This window comes from Nesoenas mayeri (genome assembly GCF_963082525.1).
Source record: "Nesoenas mayeri genome assembly, chromosome: 12".
In the NCBI taxonomy this organism is placed as follows: domain Eukaryota; kingdom Metazoa; phylum Chordata; class Aves; order Columbiformes; family Columbidae; genus Nesoenas; species Nesoenas mayeri.
The window spans coordinates 3,914,576-3,936,309 of record NC_137547.1 but is presented as its reverse complement, the minus strand read 5'-3'; the positions used below and the strand labels follow the sequence as shown (position 1 = coordinate 3,936,309).

The 21,734-nt window shown below is 45.9% G+C and overlaps 1 protein-coding gene across 1 annotated transcript in view; it reads right to left on the bottom strand.

Moving 5' to 3' along the window:
* Positions 1-15,268, bottom strand: part of TENT4B (terminal nucleotidyltransferase 4B) — a 39,144-nt gene extending 23,876 nt beyond the window's left edge. The window contains exon 1 of the mRNA XM_080352030.1: positions 14,596-15,268. Within this exon, the coding sequence (XP_080208156.1) occupies positions 14,596-15,149 (554 nt within the window). The 5' untranslated portion in view covers positions 15,150-15,268. The remainder of the gene's footprint in view (positions 1-14,595) is intronic.
* Between the last annotated feature and the right edge of the window lie 6,466 nt (positions 15,269-21,734).

Below are 21,734 nucleotides of genomic sequence, written 5' to 3'. Positions count from 1 at the left end.
GCCCATGTTAGTAACCTGATGAAACAAGGAAATCTTAAGGAGTTGGGTTTTTGATTGCACACATTTTTCTTCAGTTCACCCACTCGAAACTGAGCTTCACAGAGCATCTTTTCACAGCTTACCTAAAAATACACATGCAGAAAAAAACTAGCATTCCACTGCCATGGGATTACTAACCACCACTCAAAATCAGGGTATCTGCTGTATAAAGCGCTTTCCTAAGATGCAAATGACGAAGTCAACTTTGCAAAGAGCTCAGCAAACAGGACTCATTTCTGGCCCCTTCAGTTACAAGCCAGGTTAGACAGCAACCAGGCTGCTGGTTTGACTCCAAGTAAGTTAACTTTGCTCCTGTGGTTGGAAAGCTTCCTTTTCCACAGCTGGCTCAGTCACCCTCTGGATTTAGTTTGAGAACAAGATCGGACCCCAGGACAGAGTCAATATTTTTCGAGTGCATTTTCAGTGGTTTTGAGGTGAAACAAAGAGAATATAAGAAGTTACTGTTATCTTGGCTGCAGTCTGGGAGCCAAGGTCTGTGTGAGCTCAGTCCGCAGGTGTGGGACAGACAGACCCAACTGACAGCCAGCCTGACCAGCGAGGACAATCTGTGCCATTAGCGCCAGGCTTTGTATTTAGGGCAAGCTGGATTTTACGGCTAGGGGACAGAGCCCCGCTCTGTTTCGGCCGAGTCCTGTCCGGGAGGTTTTAGCCGGGCCTTGTTCTGCAGGGGCCTTGGGGCCTTTCTGCCTTTTTCTCTTTTCCCCGGCACCGGCTGTTGGGACCAGGGTGGTCTGTGAGGAATTGCACGGAGTACCTTTTACTTTATATTCTCATTTCCATTTTATATATATTATAACTAGAATACATTAATCTTATGTTAACATTTTATTAAACCATGTTTAACTCAACATGTAAGTTTCTCCCTTTCAATTCTCTCCCCTATTGGGGTGAGCGGCCGTCCGGGCTGTGTTGCCAGCAGGGGTTAAACCATCCTAATGGAATCACCCCAACCAAGGCGAATTTGGCCAAGTTACATCCCGCCAGCTTGACCAGGTGTGATTCAGGAACCCAGATCCTGTTCTCAGGACTCATGTCTTTCAGGATACTAAGTCTCAGAATGCTTTTCTGAATGGAGTTAAGTTGTTCACTTCAACACTTTACAGTGCGCTGATTACACGCACTTCTTCAAATGCTGCGGAGCAAAGAAAGACAACAAACGGATATTACAATAACCTAAAACTTCTATCCTGTGCAAATATTTGAAAACACAGAGTATAGCTCCCTCTTTCTTCCCCCCAATAAACACCCATTCCCTATAACCCCTAAAATTAATGCCGCTTTTTATTTGTGTTCTGGATTTAACATTAACTTATTGGTTTAAACGCATCATAAAGAGCTCTAACATAACACTGTCTTACGGAAACAGCCAAAGTGTAGTAGAGACGTATTAAAACACAGGAGAAAGCAACAATGTGGGCAGTTCTTTTCAGTTATTTAAAATGTTATCTCCGTATTTTTAAGTTTTCCCTTTTCTTTTTTTTTTTTTTTTTTTTTAATTTTTATTGTATAGATGCTTTGTTTCAGTCAGGATGGGTTTTTTAAACCCATTCAGGTTACTTCTCATTAAAAATCCCAATCATAGTCTTTAGTCGATATGTAAGAGACTCCCTTTCCCTGACAACATCGAATGCAGCAGGTTTTGCCTGTCCATAAATTGCAGTGTGTGCTTTGTCTTGTAAGATACACTCACACCTACTACAATTTTTCCTACAGAAATCTGTCTTTTAAGAGGAAAAAAGTCCTACTGAACTTTAATGATAAATCAGATGCTTAAATGAGTCCTATCAACAAGCAATCTGAAGTACAACAGCGTGACTGATCCCTTGGCTTTCAGAGCCACACGTATATATACCGAGTCTTACTCTCGATTTCTACAGCAGTTCCAACAAAAATATCAAATGCCAACTTGAAAGAACACTTTGAGAAGCATCCTTATTTCCCATTGCCTTATTTTTGTTTTAATCCTCCTGTGCATGAAAACAATCCAGCTGAATCAGTACATGTGTGGGAACAGCCCTCTATTTTTCCCTGCAAAGTATCTCAGTATCATCCCTCCTTCCCACCTCCATAAACAAGGGTTGGGAGAGTCTGTTCCTGCCCTTCTCCCAGGCTCTGCGTTCCCAAACTGATGCAGGTGTTCTGCTAATAGAGTGGAAAACAAGATATTAAGAGAAACTGCTACCTCAATTGAGCTAAAAGAAAAAGTCCTAACAAAAGAACAAGATGAAGGAGAGAAAGGTTTTGTTCAGGGAAAACAGAGATAGGAAATAGCTGGTTTATTTCATAATAACAAAAAGTCTTTGACTCTAGTAACAGCTAATTATCTTGAAACAAACCACTAATTCCAATATCTCCTATGTGAAATATTACCACAAGGGTTTTCTTGAGCTGACTTGTAGAAAAGTATTAGCCCATTGCAACAGTTACATACTCAATCTGCAACCTCATAATTTAAAATACAGGAATACATTTTTAAAAGTGTTTAAGTTGGAAGCGCAACCGTTAGCACGTGCTTCATACATTCTCTAATTACAGCTTGAGGTAAATCTCCAAACAGCTACAACCACTGAGAAGTTAAAGGTGTCTATTTTCTATAGTGGGGAATCGCCCTTGCTTAAAACGCTCTCATTCAGAAAGACCAAACAACACTTCATGCATTTTTCTTTTACAGAAGAGCTTAACAAGAAGCAAAAGTAACTCTCAGTATCAGTAGTAACTCAATTTATATTAGCACAATTTCCCCAGTCACACAGTAAGGTTTGGGTTTGTATTAGGATCGTAACAAAAGCTCCAGCCAGCGAATCCCCGCAAGGCTCTTGAATAGGTCTGACCCCTTCTGCACCCGCACAACAGGTAGAAGGGAGTTAAAGAGCGTATTAGATCAGTTTTGCATGTATCCCAAGTGGCGTTACTATTAAACTAGAGCAGAGGATACAGCAGGTCAGCTAACACATCTCCCTGTTTATCTCCGCAAAGCTGGGCTAGCAGGACAGTTCTTCATACATCACTAGTATGTTGCTACTATTTTGTTAGCGTAGTAAATTTTATCGCGTAAGCAAACACCCTGGGACTTGTCAATAAACGACAGCACATGGTGTCTGGGCAGAGGCGCGACGCACACCCTCCTGCGGCCGAGCTGCGCTTCCCAAGGGTAACGCGCGCTCGGAAAAGACCTCCGGCTGCAGCCTCCGATGGGAGCTGAGAACGCAGCCTTTTCCAACACAGGAGAGAAGTTCTCTACTTTCCTGGCAAATACTCTTCCTGTTATGATTTGATAAATTATTTAACTTGAAAGATCAGTTCAATGAAAGGAAGGAGAGCAACGCAATTATTAACTCCCATCTCCTTCTGTCAGAGTCAATTTAAACTTTCAAACACTCACCCCAGATACGCCCACAGCAGTCTCTGCGAAGGAAAAATGCTACCACAACCCCAGGCTTATGCCATTCCCCTCTATGCCAACTCAAAAAGCTGTTTAAAGTTGAGTTCCCACCTGCAGCCAGTGCTTACACACCTGAGAGCACAGCCACCCCGCTCCATCTGGGCACAAACCTGCTTTTTGGCTGCTAAACAGCCAGAAGAATCAAGAACAGAATAAAACTCTACATCCTTCTGCTTCAGTAATGCATTAGATCAAACTTCAAATGATTTAATACAAAAATATTAAGTCAAACAACTGGCCACAGCTGCAGTTTGTTAATACCTTTTCAGTTCCAGCATAAGAACATTTTCAAATTAAATCTGAAGTGCCATTATGCTGCCTGGAAAAATCAATGCAGATTCCTAAAGCTTTCCAACATTTTCTAACATTCATGGGTTTGGGTGGCTTTTTTTTTTGAGAGGGGAATATTACACAGCATTTTGGAACATTCAATGTCCCACACATCACTTTGTTCGCATCTCCTGTACTAGAAGCATTCAAAACTTCTTACTACAAGATTCAAAGCCAGCACTTACTATGAAAACCTCAATACTTTAAGTTTGCATGTTAAATTCACACTCTTCAAGCAAAATGGACAGTGACCCAACTTACCTGTTTAGCACAGGTTCAGAACCAGCTTCTCACCCATTTAAGACGCGCTCCTGCACTTTGCTGACACTCTGCTACAATACTAATGCAAGTGTAGACGTGCTGCTGTCATATCCAGGCAAAAATTCAAATGCCAGAGGTAGTTCTCCTCTCACTTCCAAACGCTCAGAAGTCACCGAAGCAGGTGCATTTTGCAAGAGGAGGAAGAAAGAGTCCCATATACTATGGCAAAGTACAGGGAACATTTCAGGTAACTTTTTATATCGATGATCTGTTATCTTTACAGTAAGGGTGCCCACAGAGAACTGTGTTCAGATTAAACAACAGAGTATTCATTTTGGGACTTGTGATGCAATAATATGCTCCCTTAAAGCTATATATTAGAAATTATTTATTCATATTCTGCTTTGCTGTGTTGTACTCAGATACCCCCACTTGCAAGGCAGGATACCTGGGGATCAGAAAAACCATGGCACCCAAGCAGGAGCACTCAACCTGCAAAACATTTTGGAGTGTCACCAGCCTCGTTTTGCTCCGCTCATCACTCTGGGCTAAAAACCTACCAACAATAACCATCGAAAAAGGGCAACGCCTAAGCAGATCACAGAAGAATGTTTCCTGAGGTCACCTCTATTATCCCAGTGATAGAAATGCACACTCAAGAGCTTCAGTGTCAGGAACTGGAAGAAATGCTTCCTCCTCCAATGCAGGTGACTGGTCTTGTCCTACAAACTATCCGGAGAAGCCGGTCTTTGACTAACCATGTGGATCTAATAATGGTTTTTATCTTCTTGAAGCTTCACCTAGTACATCTGTCAGAAATCCACCAACGTAAGTCTAGAAAACTCCTCACTGCAATATTTTCCGTAAGTCCAAAATCTTACAATTCAGAGACACCAACACACGCTGAAGGATGACTGACAAAAGGTTTCATCAGCTACTCAGTCACTGGGCTCTGCTTGGACATACGGACAAAAGAATCAGCACATGGTGAAAAAAGGGACTTCTAATGGTTCCAGAGTTAAATCCTCACAACCAGGCCAGGTCTAATATCATGCAGGTGAAGGCTGGAGCCCACTCTAGGACAAGAAATTTGTGTTAACACATTTGTGCACAGTCTTCTGATAAAAGCAGCAAACAGAGAGCAAGGGACTGCCAGAAACCCACTCAAGATCATACAGCTCACTGAAACCGCTCTCTCAAAATAATTCCAATAATAATCTGAAGATAAAACCAACGTGTCGGCGAGCAGCAGACGCAGAGACCAGCTATGGGAGGCATGGGATGCTCTGCAAACCGCAGAATCCACAGCACGGACAAAGAGCTGGTCTGAACGTGGCTGCAGCGGGAGCTCGCAAGGAGCAAAGGCTGAGCTGAACTGCTCCCGCAAACAGTGCTCGGTGCCTTCATGCCTGCAGGCAAATACCACGTTACACAAGAAACGAGAGAGCAGGTTTGTTATAACGCAGTTATTCTCTGTTTGCTCCAAGGTGCTGTTATGCTGGGAGCTCACACTGCTACTTACCACCATCAAAACATTATTTTTCACTGCTTGTGTATGCCCTGCCACATTTGGCCAACTGGTAACAAGAGCAGCTTCAGAAGATCACTAATCCAAATTTAGATAGATTTCAGCTACGAAAACAGTTGCAGCTGATGTATAACGTAATTACAACAATAAAAGGGAGACAGTTACGTCCTTTCTGCCTAATCTCAAAAACTAACGCATAAGAGGAAATCCAACAGCTCGATGAGGCAGAACTTCTCTTCCCCCGATGCAGGGAGCGCAGGTGCATGTAGAGAAGCCGCTTACTTCAGATTATGAACTGTGAGGCAAAAACCAACATGGAAATGTTCATACCTGCCACGTATGATCACTGCAATGAAAAACCCCCAGGGATGAGTGAGAGTACGACACTGAGTCCAAAGCACAACTAGACAGCTAAATAAATGCAAGATCCTCAAGCACATGAGTTGAATCACCCAACCGAAGAAGAACGTGACCTAACAAAGCAAAAATTAAATAAAATAAACTATCAGGACCTTATTATTTTCAGCCAGGCTCAATATTGACGCAAGAGGGTGTGATGTGCAATCACGATCATTATTCAGATGAAGACACTTCTTCACGGCACTGTGTTGAGCTCAATACTCTAATGGTTGTGGAAAGCTTGCTGGCCAGGAGCAATACCTAAGAGACAAAGCTGCTGTGCAAGGTGCAAGCCCGGAGCAAAACTTCACACCATTTTCCAAAATTATACACACATTTATTTTAGATTCACGCCAAAATCTCCCTGAGAGAGAAGGGGGAGGATGTAAATGCATCTAAAGCAGCGTGCTTTCTGTAACAATCCCCTTGAAATGAAACAAAAAAACCCAAAGCCAGAACAACAACCTAAAAAGCCTCGTGGTTTTTTTTTTTTTGTAATACACAAGAAAACATCATCTGTTCCTAAAGTAACAGAGGAAGTGAATAGCTTTAAAATTAACACCGTGAGACAAAAACTTAGGAAAATGAGACAGTCAAGTTATCACACTTCCTCAGTGCAGATCACTCACAACATCAAGAGGGCAGGTAAGGCCAACAAGCTTTGATTAAGGCCTCGTTATATTCAGACTACACACTGACACATAACAGTAAAATCAACATCTTAGTCATCGGGCTACAGGAAGATATTCCTGCATGTTGTATTTCAGCAGCATTCTTACTCTAACTGCAACATGACATTTTATGAAGGCTTATCTATACTTGATATTTGTGACAGGTTAATGCAAGCTCTTTCACATTTTACTGAGTCCATAAACAACGTAATTTTGAGAAAGCATTTGACACTTTACACATGTGTACTTAAATCTACCTGGAAGTCTACACCGAATGTAGACAATGAGCCAATGTTCCTACTCACCCACACACCTCTTCTTCTACTACCCTCATCTTCCCAATTCGGACGTTTCTAAAGGACTTGAATGCTTCCATTTACCTGCTGTTATATCCCGTGACTAGCAGAATCACAACATTATTTTCTCCATGGCGTCTAACCACATTTTCAATAAAATATTGGCTATTTCCCCCCTAATAAATCATGCCGACAAGATGGAAGAATGGAAATGTACAGACACTTTGATCCTAAGCTTCTGCTTATTTGAGACTCTGCTACCATTGTTTTCCAGTAAAAACCCTGTAAAATGCAATGCAAAAACCCCTGGAAGATGCATGTGATACAGCATGGTGATGGAGAATTCCACACTGAATTCCGCCCTCTCAAGGAACTGTGCCTCTTTAGCTGCACGTCGCTTTTGAATAACGCAGATGCAGTTCTCACGCCATGGAAGACATTATAAGACTGTCAGAGAGGCTGATCTGGAATGAGGGCTGCCAAATAACCTTAATTGTCACCACAGGAGGAAGAAAATTAACAGATGTTGCTGATGTACCAGCATAAGACATCGTCACACCCAGTCATACAGCTCACACTGAGCTGATGTGCTGGAACCGCCCTGGGGCAGCTGCCTCCTACCTGCCGTCTACCCCCAGAGCTACGCGTCCCAAACCCCCCGAGCTCCACGTTCCTGAAGCCCCTGAGCTCCACGTCCCCGAACCCTCCGAGCCCCACGTCCCCGAACCACTTCAAGGGTCAGAAAGATAACCATTAGGAACAGCTAGTAGCAAAAGATCTATACTGAATGCAGCAATACTAGTACATGATTTGCATTATTATGATACAACACATGAGTATCACCATTACAAAGTTACTGAGAAGATTTAGACAGGCTCCAGCAATCCGGAGGAGAGGCTTTTGTACAAACTTACAAACAAGAGTTCTGCTGCCTTGCCCCACATCTATCTCCTTCTTTGACATCACAAGTTCATAGTACTCTTGGAAAAAAATTCATGCTGCGTTATCTATTGTAGGTGAAAGTTCCAAAATGATTAAAGTTCAAATTGCTTCTTCTGTAAAGCCACCTGCAGCCTAGGAAAAATACCTGAAGCCTGCAGTTCACTAGTTTTCCTCTCTTTTTCTTGCTTACAGGAATATTTTCTTTATCCCAAATTTATAGACAAAGGGACAGAAAGCAATATTAAAACATGATTGACATCTTCAGCGCTCTTTGGCGGCTCAGCCAACTAGATAAGTCCAGAAGACAAACGCTCACAATTTAAGAAACCCCAGCATGCTCAAATAATGAATGAGTGTGGCAACTGCTTACTAGAACGGCAATAGCATTTATTTGCCTCTAACATGCATTATGTAGGATTGTCCCTGGTTACATCGCTACATCACCCAGCTCTGCACACACCTGAGCTGGCTCTGGGCCGCATTCTGCTGCTGCCAGCGCCGACATCCAGCACGGCAGCGCACCTCGAATTTTGGCATAGATGTTATTCTGGGATCACACACCCCATTATGAGAAATGCGTTCTGGATCACCATATTACCCAGTCAATAAAAAGAAATGTGAAGTATTTAATGTTATCGCCTACTTTGATAATAAGGTTATGTAAAGAACTTCTCGAAACCGCACTTGCAAGTTCTGTGAATTCCCAAAGTAAGAAACGGACCTTGCAGTCCAGTTTTAAATAAGTGACTAGCAACTGCCCAGGAACAAAGTATCACAGCAAGATGGTTAATAATAATAATAATAATAATAATAATAATTTAAACAAATAAATAATAAGGGAAAATAAGAAAAAAGCAACAATATGCTTTCACGATAAGCATCTCCATCTATTTGCATTCCTGAGGATCAACATTATCTCAGACTTCCTAAACCTGATCTTATACTAACAGTTTGCCAATTAAAAAATGAGAACTAGAACCCCAACATGGTTTAATATAATACTGATAAAGATCCAGGGTGAGCAGATCCTAATTTTTCAAATGCATACTTGCTACAGAAAGCACATATCGGCTCTTGGAATCAGCAAGCACACGAGAGGGAATGACATACTCTTCCTATTACTTAATATAGACATCTCTATCTACCAAAAAAAGTCCGCCAAACTTCTGTTCCTTATATAGCCACTCCAAGGTAAATAGGTGTCCCAGTCCCAAGGAGAAGATAAGAACTGGAGAAAACAAATCAGTTTACAAGAACACATTCACACGCTCTTTCCTTGCATGTGTAGAAACCAGTCCTCCCTAAAGCATTTCAACAAAACATGCCAAAATATTGGCACCATTCCAAAACCCTGCAAGCTCAAACAATACTGTTATACAATATTTACAGTACACTTCCTAAAGGTTTCCTCAAACCGCCTTCAGTCCAACATCTTCACCCCCTAGTAAACCTGTTTCTCTCTCACAGCCCCTCCGCAAGCAGCGATTTCTCACTCCAGGAGGCTGTGGGGAAAGATCCCATTTCGCTTCCACAAATCGCAGCCAACCGGCGGCTCCAGAGCCACGCGAGGCGCTGCCAGACCCGCACCGTGCCGTGACTCAGGACCAGACGCGGAGCGACGCTGCATCTTCTCAGACGGATCCCAGAGAAGGATTTGCACTCCGGTCACATCCCTGCGCCTCCACCTTACAGCTCACACAGGCAGCGAGCAGAGTGCTGTTCTGAGAGGTGTTTGCAGGAAGCAAACAGATTCGCACCTATGAATTTTTCCTGAATAATTCATTTTCACGCATGATGTGCACGGTGAATTTTAACGTACATCTTCTCTAAATCCAAACCACACGCAATGACTCTAATAGAAGATATATTAAGAAGTCGTGCACACACCTCGTTGTTGTTTCACCAGAAATCAGAAGTCTGTGCACAGAAGTGCTTGCTTCACTTCTGTGAAGAATCTATATCGAGTAACGCAACGGCAAATCAAGCACCACCCATGCGTTGGATTTAAGCACTAAAGAGTACATGATGAAAACCACCGCAATTGATTAGGATTTTATCCTATTTCCCTAAGGCAGGCGTTCAGTCTGGCTCGACGTTTTGCTGCAGAACATGTACTTGCGTGCTCACACCGCACTGTCCATGCTCCAGCCCACATGGAAATGGCTCCTGTGGCTGACACCATGCAAGGGCTGGAGCAAACACGAGCCAAAGAGACCCAGGGTGGGTTATCTCGGCACATAGCTGCGTTACCCTGGTCAGCTCAAAACCTGTGCAGAATGGGCTTGCACCCCCCTCATTAGCTTCCTTCAAAAAAAGAGATTAAAAGACTTGAGAAGCTGACAAACTTCACATGAAAAAAAAAAAAAATCATAGTACAATTTAGGTAGCAAAGGCGTAAAGCTTTAAGCTGTTTCCTTCCTAAAGTAGTTATGATTTTATTTCATGGTACCCTCTGTAATCTTGGGCAACATGCTGGGAACCCTTAAAACAAGTAAGCTGGAGCTTGCTCAGCTCTGTGCCAACCAACGTGGCAGCCCCGGAGTGTCTGCACGTCCCTGCCACAGGGTTCCCCTGGTTCGCGGCACCGTGTCCATCAGCACTTCAAAGCGGTGTGCACTCAGTATTCCCAAATGCACTGGTTTCTATCTAACCAAGGTTCCTCCTCAGGGGCACACACGACAGATTTCCCTCCCCAAACTCACACACTAATTGGATTCTCACCTTTGGCTCCAGATTCCTGTGCAAACTAAGCAGGACCCTACACTCCCCAAATCCACATCTCCTACCTGGGAACTGCGTACAAACCGGACTCTTTCCTTTGGTACAAGAATCACAGAAACCTACGAAAAGACACATTGAATTTACATGCAAGCCTTTATTTTGGGGTTATGCTACGCTTAAGGCTTCTGGCTTAAGCAGTTCATGTGTCACCTTCTAGCCAGGCTCAATCTAAACTCAGGGAAAGCTGTAAAACAGCCATTCCAGTATCTCAAGTGCTTTTTCTTCCTTTTTTAATTGTGACACTACTAACATTACTTACTGTTACCCCCAGGACACGCACAGAATATCCCCTCCAAAACCCCAATCCACCCATCCTTCTACATCCTTGAGTTTTGCTAAATACCCTGTCCAGGCAAATCCAACTAAACTCTTTAAAGGTACATTATCTGTTAAGTCAACAGTAACACCATAGACATGCTGCAAAACCTTTAATTCATTTTCTGTGTTATCTTTTGGTTTTAGCACTACTGTCCATTGACAAAGTCCCCAGAGGACAAAGGTAACAGCAGCTGAACCCATGTGGTGCAGGCAGCACTAGACAACTGCTGTTGTCACAAACTTAAGAGTGCCAGAACACGGTAGAGTAACTGTGATGGAAACATTTATAGCATTAATAGAGCTGCCAGTCTGAAAACTTAGAATATGTGAACAATATTAAAGATAAGCCAGAACATGAGATACACAATAGCACTGTTAGCGCTGTGGAAGTGAAAACTGGCCACATGTTGAATGTCAGTATTTCAACATTGGTGGATGGTGGCAAATATTTTGTGTACTTTGTAAGAAATCTATCCTAACATTGAAAAGAAAAAATACTGCTGTGGGTTATTTTTTATGATCTGGTTATCTCTTTGCATGTATAAATAGCAGTAAGTAGGAAAGTATGTTTCTCAATCAAAATAAAAACCACCAAAAGAAAAACCTCGAAGATTTGACTGAAGAGACACTTAGTTTTTAACCACAATCTCTCCTATTTCAACATGTTTACCTTACCTAAATCTTCAGACAGCTACTTACATGCTGTTACGTGTTTACATAAACTGTCCTACTAGCTAAAAATTATCGGACTGTTTTTCTGGACAGCTGATCAATATAATTGCGTATTCGGAGCTGGTTTTGCAGAGCCGTACACACAGTGACATCCTCGCACTGGAATATAAATGCCACAGGTCAGCTTTCAGTTGGGTTTGCCAGCAAGCCAGGCCTGATCTGTCTGAAAATGGGACTGTTCTACAGCACTGCCGTGTTCAAAAGTCTCACCATTTAAACTGAAAAAAAATACAGGACGGTATATAGAGAACCTTTAATATATTTTGTATCAAAACAATAAGGGAAGAAAAAGATGCCTTTAATGCTATAGGTACGAGGTATAGTATATGTACCCGTAATGCTCAGGTGCAAGTAATGCTGCAATAGACGTGCAGGTAGTTTGTTCCCCAATAACTGTTAGAACTAGTCAACACAAATTTGGGAATTCATGCTGGAATTATTTAATTTAAAATATTTACATTAGCAACAACCTCATTTGCTGCGTTACAAACCCCTCTATCCATCACTCCTGTCCCACGTCACGAGGCTCAAGACAGATGCCCTACAACAGAGTTATTAAAAAGAAACTTGTATACAGGGTGACGGCAGCACCTCAGTGCACACCAGGCAGCCTCACTGAACTCGACAAGAACTAAGGATTTCCCAGGCTTTCCTAAGAGGCTTCAACGCTTTTAGAAATTGTTTTCACAATTTTTCATTCAAGATTTGTCAGTCAACTGCCTCTAAATACCTTTGGAATAAATAGCTTTTTAGAAGCAAGCACCGCTCACTTCTATAATTTAGGAAAAGCAACGTAGGGGTGTATCTTAGAGACACTCTGCTTTGAACAAAGGAAACAGCTAAAACAGAACCTCCACATCGTGTAAATATATGCCACAAACTAGACAGCCAAGCCAAATGTACACCAACATAGGAGTACTTTTCGAGTTTGAAACCTATTCAACCGAAATTCTACTCTACCAACAGAATACTTTGGTACAGTTGCTATTATTATTAACCTCTTGCTGAAGCTCACCCTTTTCCCCCTTTATTATTACTATCATTATTATTATTAATCTCTTGCTAAGGCTCGCCCTTTTCCCCCTCTATTATTATTAAGCTCTTGCTGAAGCTTGCCCTTTCCCACTCCCCAGCCCTATATCTTCAATGCAGAGAAAAGGTTTATGGATTTACAAGACAGAAAAGCACTTCTAATAATGTTCCTCAACAAGAAAAACAGCATCCAAAAACTAACTCAGGAAAATTCAGTACTTGGTACGTGCTGCACACATTACTCTTAAGTTGTGTGAAGGAAGTTATGGAAGGTTCCAATGTATAGTGGCTACAGAACTTAAAATAGCACACTTCTGCAGTGTCATTTTATGAATTATTATAACCCCAGCAGCAAAGGTAACACAGGAGCTGGCAAGAAAACAGGGAGCCAGAGGTGGTAAAGTCTGCCTTCCAAGGCAACCAGCAAATTTGAATGGTAATTTTGAGAAATCTTACAGAACTGCAGTTTCAGAAGGCCAAGAGGTCAACGCTTTCCACTGGGGGGAGGCCCTTAGATACAAGCTGGGAACACCAAAACTGACGCACCCAAATCATTCCTGATTTCTAAAATGAGCTCTTCTGGGCCCTGGCCTGTCACCATACACCTCCACCACCCGAACCCTGGAAGCGGGCCAGACCTGCTTGTAAACGAGCAGGGGTGGAAAGGGAATTACACCTGCACACGCCGCACCAGCGCTCCACACGGAGCAGGTCAGACACACGCCAACGTGCTCCTGCCACGGGGAGGACGGGGATGGTACGAATCAAGGCGAAGCTTGTATTTTGAAAAGCGTGAACTTAAAATAAAAAATGCAGAAGTTACCGAATGGCTTTTATCCAGGGCATCACCCATACCAAAGGCCAGCCTTGTATTTAGAAAAAGGGGGGAGAAAGGGCTCAAACCAGCTGTCAGGTAAACAGAAGCCACGTTTGCCTACCCTCGATCTCTGCGGGCTGGTGCAACACAAGCCGCTGGGACCTGAGCTAACGCAAAAACGCCACGGACAAAACACCCAGATCAGCACATGCATTCCATAGCCACAGAGCCATGAAAACCATCAATAATCCCATACCGAAATCCATAACGCTCTATAGAAGTTTATTTCGGGGAGCGGGTGCCCGCACACACGCACACCTTCTGTCAGGTCTCAGGAAGCGCGCTCCCCGTGTACCTACCGAGCCCAGGCGCCTTCTCTTAAAGGAGCGGATTATCGCTGCTTTAAAGGTCTGGCTCCTGCACCGGTCCCAGCCGCAGCACGGCGCCGCTGTCCCGCCCGCTCCGCCCCGGCCCGCCGCGGCCCCGCTGCCCGACAGGAGCAGCAGCGCTACCACGCAGCCCAGCAGCGACACAAGCCCCGCGGGGCCGGCGAACACGGGGGAACACGCCCCACGGGCAGGGCGGTGACAGCGGCGGGGCGGCGAGGAGCCCCCGGGCAGCCGCCGCCGCACGGCTGCGCTGCCCCCGCCCGAGGAGCCGCCGCCCCGGCCCGGAGAGCGCCGAGGGGCCGCCCCGCCGCAGGCCGCTCCGCGCTGACAGCCGGGCAGCCCGGCGCCCGCCGCGCCCGCTTCCCCGGCCCCGGGCCTGCGCCGCCGCCCCGCCTCGGCCCAGCGACCCGGCGGCCCCCGCTGCGGCTCGGCGGCCGCCCCGGTCCCGCTGCCCGGCCCCGCTCCCCGCGCCGGCCCCGGGGCGGGCAGGGCCTGGGCCCCCGCCTCCTCCGGAGGCCGGGCTGGGGCCAGGCCCGGCGCTGCCGCTCGCTGCCCGGCGCCCCCCTCGCCCACCCGGCCCGGCCCGCGGCCGCTCACCCCACGACTCCCTGGCTGTAGTTCCTCTTCTTCCAGGGGGTGCCGGTGTAGAGCGGCTCGGCCAGGCCGGGCTGGGCCCGGGCGGCCGGCTCGTCCCCCAGGGCGGGGGCCCGGCCCTGGCCGGGGCTGCCCAGCAGCAGGCTGTAGTTGAGCCCGAAGGTGCTGGCCTTGTTGTCGCGCTTCCTCTTGTTGCTGGCGGCCGCGGCGGCGGCGGCGGCGGCGGCGGCGGCGGGCGGGCCCCCCCGTGCGGGCCGGGCCCAGGCGGCGGCCCCCGGGGGCGGCGAGGCCTGGCGGTGGCCGCGGTTGTGCTGGTTGTTGGCGCTCTCGAGCGGCAGGAAGTCGGGCTGGGGGTCGGCGCGGGGGGCGCGGTACATGCCGGGCGGGGAGGCCGGGCCGGCCCCGGCGGGGGCGCTCTGCTGCTGCTGCTCCTGCTGCTGCTGCTGCTGCTGGAAGTAGAGGTTGCGGACCCCCTGCGTGGTCTCCCAGATCTGCATCCACAGGCGGTTCGAGGGGCCGAGCTGCTCTGGCTGGAACCAGGCGATCCGGGGATCCATCAAACGGGGACCCACCCCGGCTGCCTCCGCTCCCCGCGCCGCGCCGGCCGCCGCCGCCGAGACCCTGTCACCGGGTCCCAGCGCTAATGGCGGCTCCTATGGAAGGGCAGCTCCGCGCCTGCCTGCTCGCTGCCGTCGCTCCACAGCCCCCGCCCCTCCTGGCGAGCGCGGCGAGGCGGGGCCCGGCTGGGCCGCCGGCACACGGGCCGCGCAGGGAAGGGGGCGGCGGCGGCCGGGCCGGCGGGCGGCGGCGGGGCCGGGGTCATCGCCGCACCCGCCGGGCGCCCCCGGCCCCGCGCCGGCCTCCCCCTGTGCCGGGGCCCGGGTTGGGGAGCGGAGCCCCGGGGCCAGGCGGCTCTGGGCCGAGAGCAGCGGCTCCTCTCACGGTCCCGCTGCCCGGTCCCGGCCCTCAGCGGAGGCGGCTGCTGAGAGAGCCCCGCGGCTCAGCGCTGCGGCCGGGAGGGCGAGCGCTCGGCCCGGCTGCCCCAGCCCCGCCGGCCGCAGGTGCGGGTGCTGCCCCTGTCACCCCAGCACAGCGGACAAGGGCACCGGGCACACCGGGACCAGCGTCCTGCGGTGCGTGGTGTCTTCTGCCGGCACCTCACAGAGTCCCAGAGTGTCAGGGGTTGAAGGGCCCTGGAAAGCTCATCCAGTGCAATCCCCCCATGGAGCAGGAACACCCAGATGAGGTTACACAGGAAGGTGTCCAGGCGGGTTGGAATGTCTGCACAGAAGGAGACTCCACAACCCCCCTGGGCAGCCTGGGCCAGGCTCTGCCACCCTCACCCCAACAAGTTTCTTCTCATCTTTCAGTGGAACCTCCTGTGTTCCAGTTTGCACCCATTGCCCCTTGTCCTGTCCCTGGTTGTCACCAGCAGAGCCTGGCTCCATCCTCCTGACACTCCCCCTTTCCATACTGATCCCCAGGAATGAGTCCCCCCTCAGTGTCCTCTTGTCCAGCTCCAGAGCCCCAGCTCCCTCAGCCTTTCCTCACACGGGAGATGCTCCACTCCCTGCAGCATCTTGGTGGCTGCGCTGGACTCTCTGCAGCAGTTCCCTGTCCTGCTGGAACTGAGGGGCCACGGCTGGACACAAGATTCCAGGTGTGACACAATATTCCAGATTCACCTTTGTCAGCTGCCACTGCACTCCCCTAAAACTCTTTTGGGGATGGTTACAGGCACTTCTGGCTCTTCGTGCCTGTCATAAGATAGCCTAGGTGCCACGCTCTCATACAGCCAGCACTTCTGCAGAGGGAAAAACACATAACATACACAACACAGCAAATGGCTACATTTGGCACTACAAGTTCTGGTCAAAGTCCATTTTATTTTTAGTGTTACAGCCTTAAAACATCTTTAATATTGGCTAGAAAGTCACCAGCATGCTGCAAGGAGGGCCTGGTGCTTCCCATACCCTCAGAATTGCATGGGAGACAATTTCTCTTCAGGGAGATGGAGAGGGAGGTTTTGGAATTGAAAAGCTGCATTTCAATTTTAAGTGTTCCATGGGGTGGATACTTTTCAAAGAACAAGTCTTAGCACCACTTCTTGACAACAACCGAAGGTTGAAGTTGTTTTCTCCCCCACCGCAGAGCAGGACAATTGTCCCCAGCCTTGCTCTGTTCTGTCACAGGGTGTTGATCTGCACACCCAACCGCCGCAAGAAGCTGCAGGGTAGAACCTGGGGTTCAAGTTGACTGACTGAATTGCTTTGAGAGTTAGGATCTGTACCTAAAATCAACTTCAAAAGCCAAGTGGAAACTGGTGGGACTTAAGCACAACTTGGACGTGGAAAAAAAACACCCTGAATAACCCTGTTTTCCAAAACACATTCTTCAGTTATTCTAAGAATTATAAACCGTCCAGAAAAAGGTAACTGGAAAATTACTCGCTTGCTGTTCATCTTACATCAAAGATGCAAATAAAAAGGTTTCAATTCATAATATTATTTTTTTTAAATGCAACAAAGAAAAGCGCACATAAATCTAATAAAAAGGATTTCATGTTATCCTTAAGGAGGTAACAGTAAAACTACCCATTGTTTTGCTTTTTAAAAACTAATTCTGCAAAAATCAGTGATTTGTTCTACATTCGTAGCACATAAATGTAAACAAGTTTTGTTGTAGGCCTGAGGTTTATCAATTTATAGGATTCCTCAGCAGCAACCCTGGTCCCAAGCAAATAAAGGCAGGACACAACACGCGTGGTGTGATACCACAAAGGCTTCACATCAGGGAGTGTATCTATGGGTATTAACAAAACAAACAAACAAAGCCCCCTCACTTGAATACGGTCAAAGGGATTTTTTTAATCACGACTTTGAACTTTAACTCTTCTACTTACTGAAAAGAGAACTTCTCAGAAAAGGTCATTTAGAAGCATCGTGCACTTTATAGCTGAATCAGCCATTCCGCTAAATTCTGGAAGTGCCTTTCACCCTCCAGCAAGGGCTGGGGAGGAGGGAGGCGGCAAACGCAATTTTCCTTAAAATATATATAAAAAATTCACATGCCAGAGAAGAAAAAGGAACAAACACCCAGAGAAGGCACTTTGAAATCCCAACACGTATTTAAAAGCGGTGCCGGTATTGATGTGGGACCCTCTGTCACGTTGAGAACACGGAGCAGCCGCGACCGTCCTAACAGCGTACGGATTATTACAGTGCTGTCTCATTTCAGTGCACAAGCAGTTTGATTTAAGGCCTTAATATAACAGTAATGAGAGGAGTTCCTGACACGCAGACTTGAAATTTAAAACAACAAAAAGCAGCGTCTTAGCGTATCCTTTGTGTGCAAGTCTCAAACTATGTGTTTATGTGGTCACTGAATTATGTCTGGCGAAATCCCTCTCACAGAAGCAAGGAAATTATGAAAATAATATAGAAACTAAATTAGAGCGAATTGATTTAAATTCATGCTGTTTCTCCCAGAAGGTACAAAAGTTAACAGTTTAAATTTATTTGGAAATTAGTCAAAGAGACCCAAAAATACCGCTCAAGTAAAAGCTGCTTGAAACCGAAAGGTTCACCGCGTTTCAGCCCTCGTGGAAAACCTCCAGGTTCCTTAATCTGCTGTGACTGTCAGAGTCTTCAGTTGTTGCCAATTATCCTAATGTTGTATATCGTAGCAGTATGTCCAGCACAAACTATATTTAGATTGTTTGCTCAATTCACCTGTGCCAGAAAGGAACAATTACATTATTTTCAATTACCGCAAGCATTGCTTGAATTTGAATTTGCAACAGTAGATGTGAGGCTAGACGCTTCTATCCGCTCCTCTGGAAATGCTTTTACTGAAAATCACTTAGGAAGGAAACAGAACTCAAGTTTAGGTGCATTTTTGGTTGGTTGTTTCATGTCAATATTCCACAAGATATGCATTTCATTTGTAATACTTAAACTAATTTGTTCTCCAACACAGTTCTTGTTTTATAATTTTACTGCGCTATGATTTTTTTTTTTTTAATATATTTTATCTCAAAATACAAATGTAAAACCAAGCCAAGTAGTACTGGGTAAAGTTATTCTTGTTCCTCTTAAATGACAATCTTATAAAAACCCATATTGTGCAAAAAAATACCTTCAACACACATCACAAGCTCCAAATAAACTATCGACTATGATGTGATATATAGGCAGCTTCTGAATGTCAAGGCACGATGTATAAAAAGTACTTCACAACAAATGCTTATTTTAATCTTGCCGCTTGTTTCCTTACATCGGGAGCAAAAATAAACCCACATAGCGATGGGCACTCCTGATCCCCACTTTCAAAGGATCGCAGCTCTTAACTGAGGCACAGATGATGCCTTAAGGACCAGGATAAGCCAATAAATTCAGTGCCAGGTACCTGTTTTGACACCGGTCTTACCCGTGTGATTCCATGAACTGATGACGATCGCCTACATCTGGTGAGCATCTATTTACTTATACCGCACACTGGCTGGATCAGACCAATTTCTGCCACCCCCAAAGCATCTTCAAGGTCTGGCTTTGCCTTTGCAGGCTGTCAAGGATCTTGTCTTTGTCTCAAGCTTACCCTAAACCTATTTAAATAAACCAGTGCCAAAAGAGCCCCCAAAACATTTAATTTGCACCACATGATCACTTCTGCTGCTGCCTTAATTTTCCTTAACTGTGTCAGAACATTTATAGCCTCAATCTTACAGTTTAGCTCTTCTGTATTTATAAATCTCATCTGGCTTTAGGCCCCGATCTGACACTGCTTTAAATCACTGATAACGTGCCTTGTCTTCCATAGACAAAAGTCTTCAAGAGTCTCCCATGCTTTTCCTATTATCTTTTATACCTTACAAGTAGAACGTGCTCTCTAAATTAATATACAAAATTATTACCTCTTGTTCGGTCACAAACCCTCCATTAGACACCAAGAGGATTAGTTTAGTTTTTGTATGTCAGGGTTTTAGCACCAACTCACCAAAATGCCTTTGCATGTCCTCATTTCTCTTTCAGCTGTTAGCTAGAAATGGCAAGCATACCAGGAGACAGAAGCAAATATTTTAAACACTAAAAATCATGTACTTCTGCAAGCGATACAGTTCATATTATGCACCTATCTTCTTATGACACAAATTATTTTTTAAGACGTTCAACTGATTAGCGCATAGCGAAAAAAATAATCCATGCATTCCTACTGCTGGAATGGTTCAGGATCTAAATGACAGTCTGTCTTTTCACTTAAAGGAAAAAATGGGGCCTGGGAGATGATGTTAAGAAAATCGGGTTTCCTAGTGGATGCCCTATCTTCTGTATAGTTATCTGCAACTTTCAGATTCATATTTGAAGATGAAACATTTCATCAGTAACTTAAAATAAAACCAAAACCAAACACTAAACAAAAAATAACATACCTTATTGTTCTACCAGCCCCCAGGAACCAGACTGACTGCTACACGTGATGTAAAATACAAAGTCCCACGTTCGGGACAGAGTAACCCCATAAAACAGAGCGGGCTCTGGATTGAATGACCAAAGAGCAGTTTTGCAGAGAAGGACCTAAGGGTCCTGGTGGACAATAAGCTGAGGAGGAGTCGGCAGTGCAGCTCTGTGGTGATGAAGGCTCACAAATAACGGGTTGCATTAGTAGAAAACCAATTCCTTCCCTCTGTTCAGCACTCGTGAGATCACATCTGGAATACTGTGTCCAGTTTTGGGCCCCCCAGCATAAGAGCCAGCAGGGCCGGCGAAGCAGAAGGGCGCCCGGATGGTCAGAGGGCTGGAGCACAGGAGGACGGGCTGAGGGAGCTGCGTTGGTTCAGCCCGGACGGGAGTGGAATATAATTGTTATTTTCAGCTACCAGATGGGGGTTATAAGAGGTGGAGACAGACGCTTCTTGTGGTGTGCAAAGGACAAGGGGCACATTTTGCAACAGGGGGAAGTCCTAGTAGGTACAAGGGGAAAATGAAAAAAAGTGTTCACAGCAGGGCAGTCAAGCGCTGGAAAAGGCTGCCCAGAGCTGTGGGGTTGCCATCCTCAGACATGCTCAAGCCTAGCACAACCTATCTGACTCCCAGGTAAGCCTTGCTTTGAGCAGCGGACTGGACTGAGACCTCCAGAGATCCTCGCCAACCTGGATCACCTTACAATTCCATGTAGCACCCAGAAAATGAGGGCACAACTTTGTGCGTGGAAGTCTTTTTAAGTGCTACAAATACTAACATCTCTTATCAGGTTAATATTATCCTATCTGCAGTCACAGCAAGTATAATTAACATTGGGATTAAAATCCACGCACGGTGCAGTCTGATGCCGTAATCCACCTCAGCTGGGACACCCCAGCCCTCTTTGCTGCCAGATGCCAGGAGAACCTTCCAGCTGCTCCTCAGGACTTCTCCTGGACTTCTCTAGGCCAGGCTCAACGGCCCCGCGCCCTCCCCGTCCCACACTCACTCGTTTGATCAGCAAGTGTGGCACCACAGCACACATTTCATCCAGCTCCTGCCAAGTAACAGCAATACCAGGACTTCAGGCAGTACAGCTGCTTAAACTCGCTTTTTCCCTTTCCTTGTCAGGATTTCATAAAGTCAGTCATTTGCAAGTTAGTTGGTCAGTCCCTGAGCCTGGTCTCCAACCTAAGAGACTGAAATCTAACAAACCGAGCAAATCTGGGCTTTGTAGTTCCACGCCTAACACCGTGGGCAAAATTTTGCCAAAAACTAGATGCCTGTGCTAAGGCAGCATGTTAAAAGGGAAGAAAAAGGTCCCATTTCAAAAACCAGCATCACAAAATGCTTTGGTGGTTTGTTGTGGGTTTTTTCTCCTTAAAAAATGCATGTGAGAAGATCTCATTCACGGACACAGAAACAAAGCTTTTGGCATATGGAAGTTCACATACAATCTTCATGAACCAGTGGCATTTTTTGAAAATAATTTCTGTATTTTACAGCTTAAAAATTTCTATCACAAATATATGAAAAAGGGTATTTTAAGTAATTATAAAGTTACTTTAGATAATACCTCGCTATAAAAAATACTTAATAAGTTTACTACCTCCCTGAATTCAAATTCATCCTGATGTAGAATTACAAGGAAGAAAGTAATTCAGGAGACTTGATTTGCAGAAA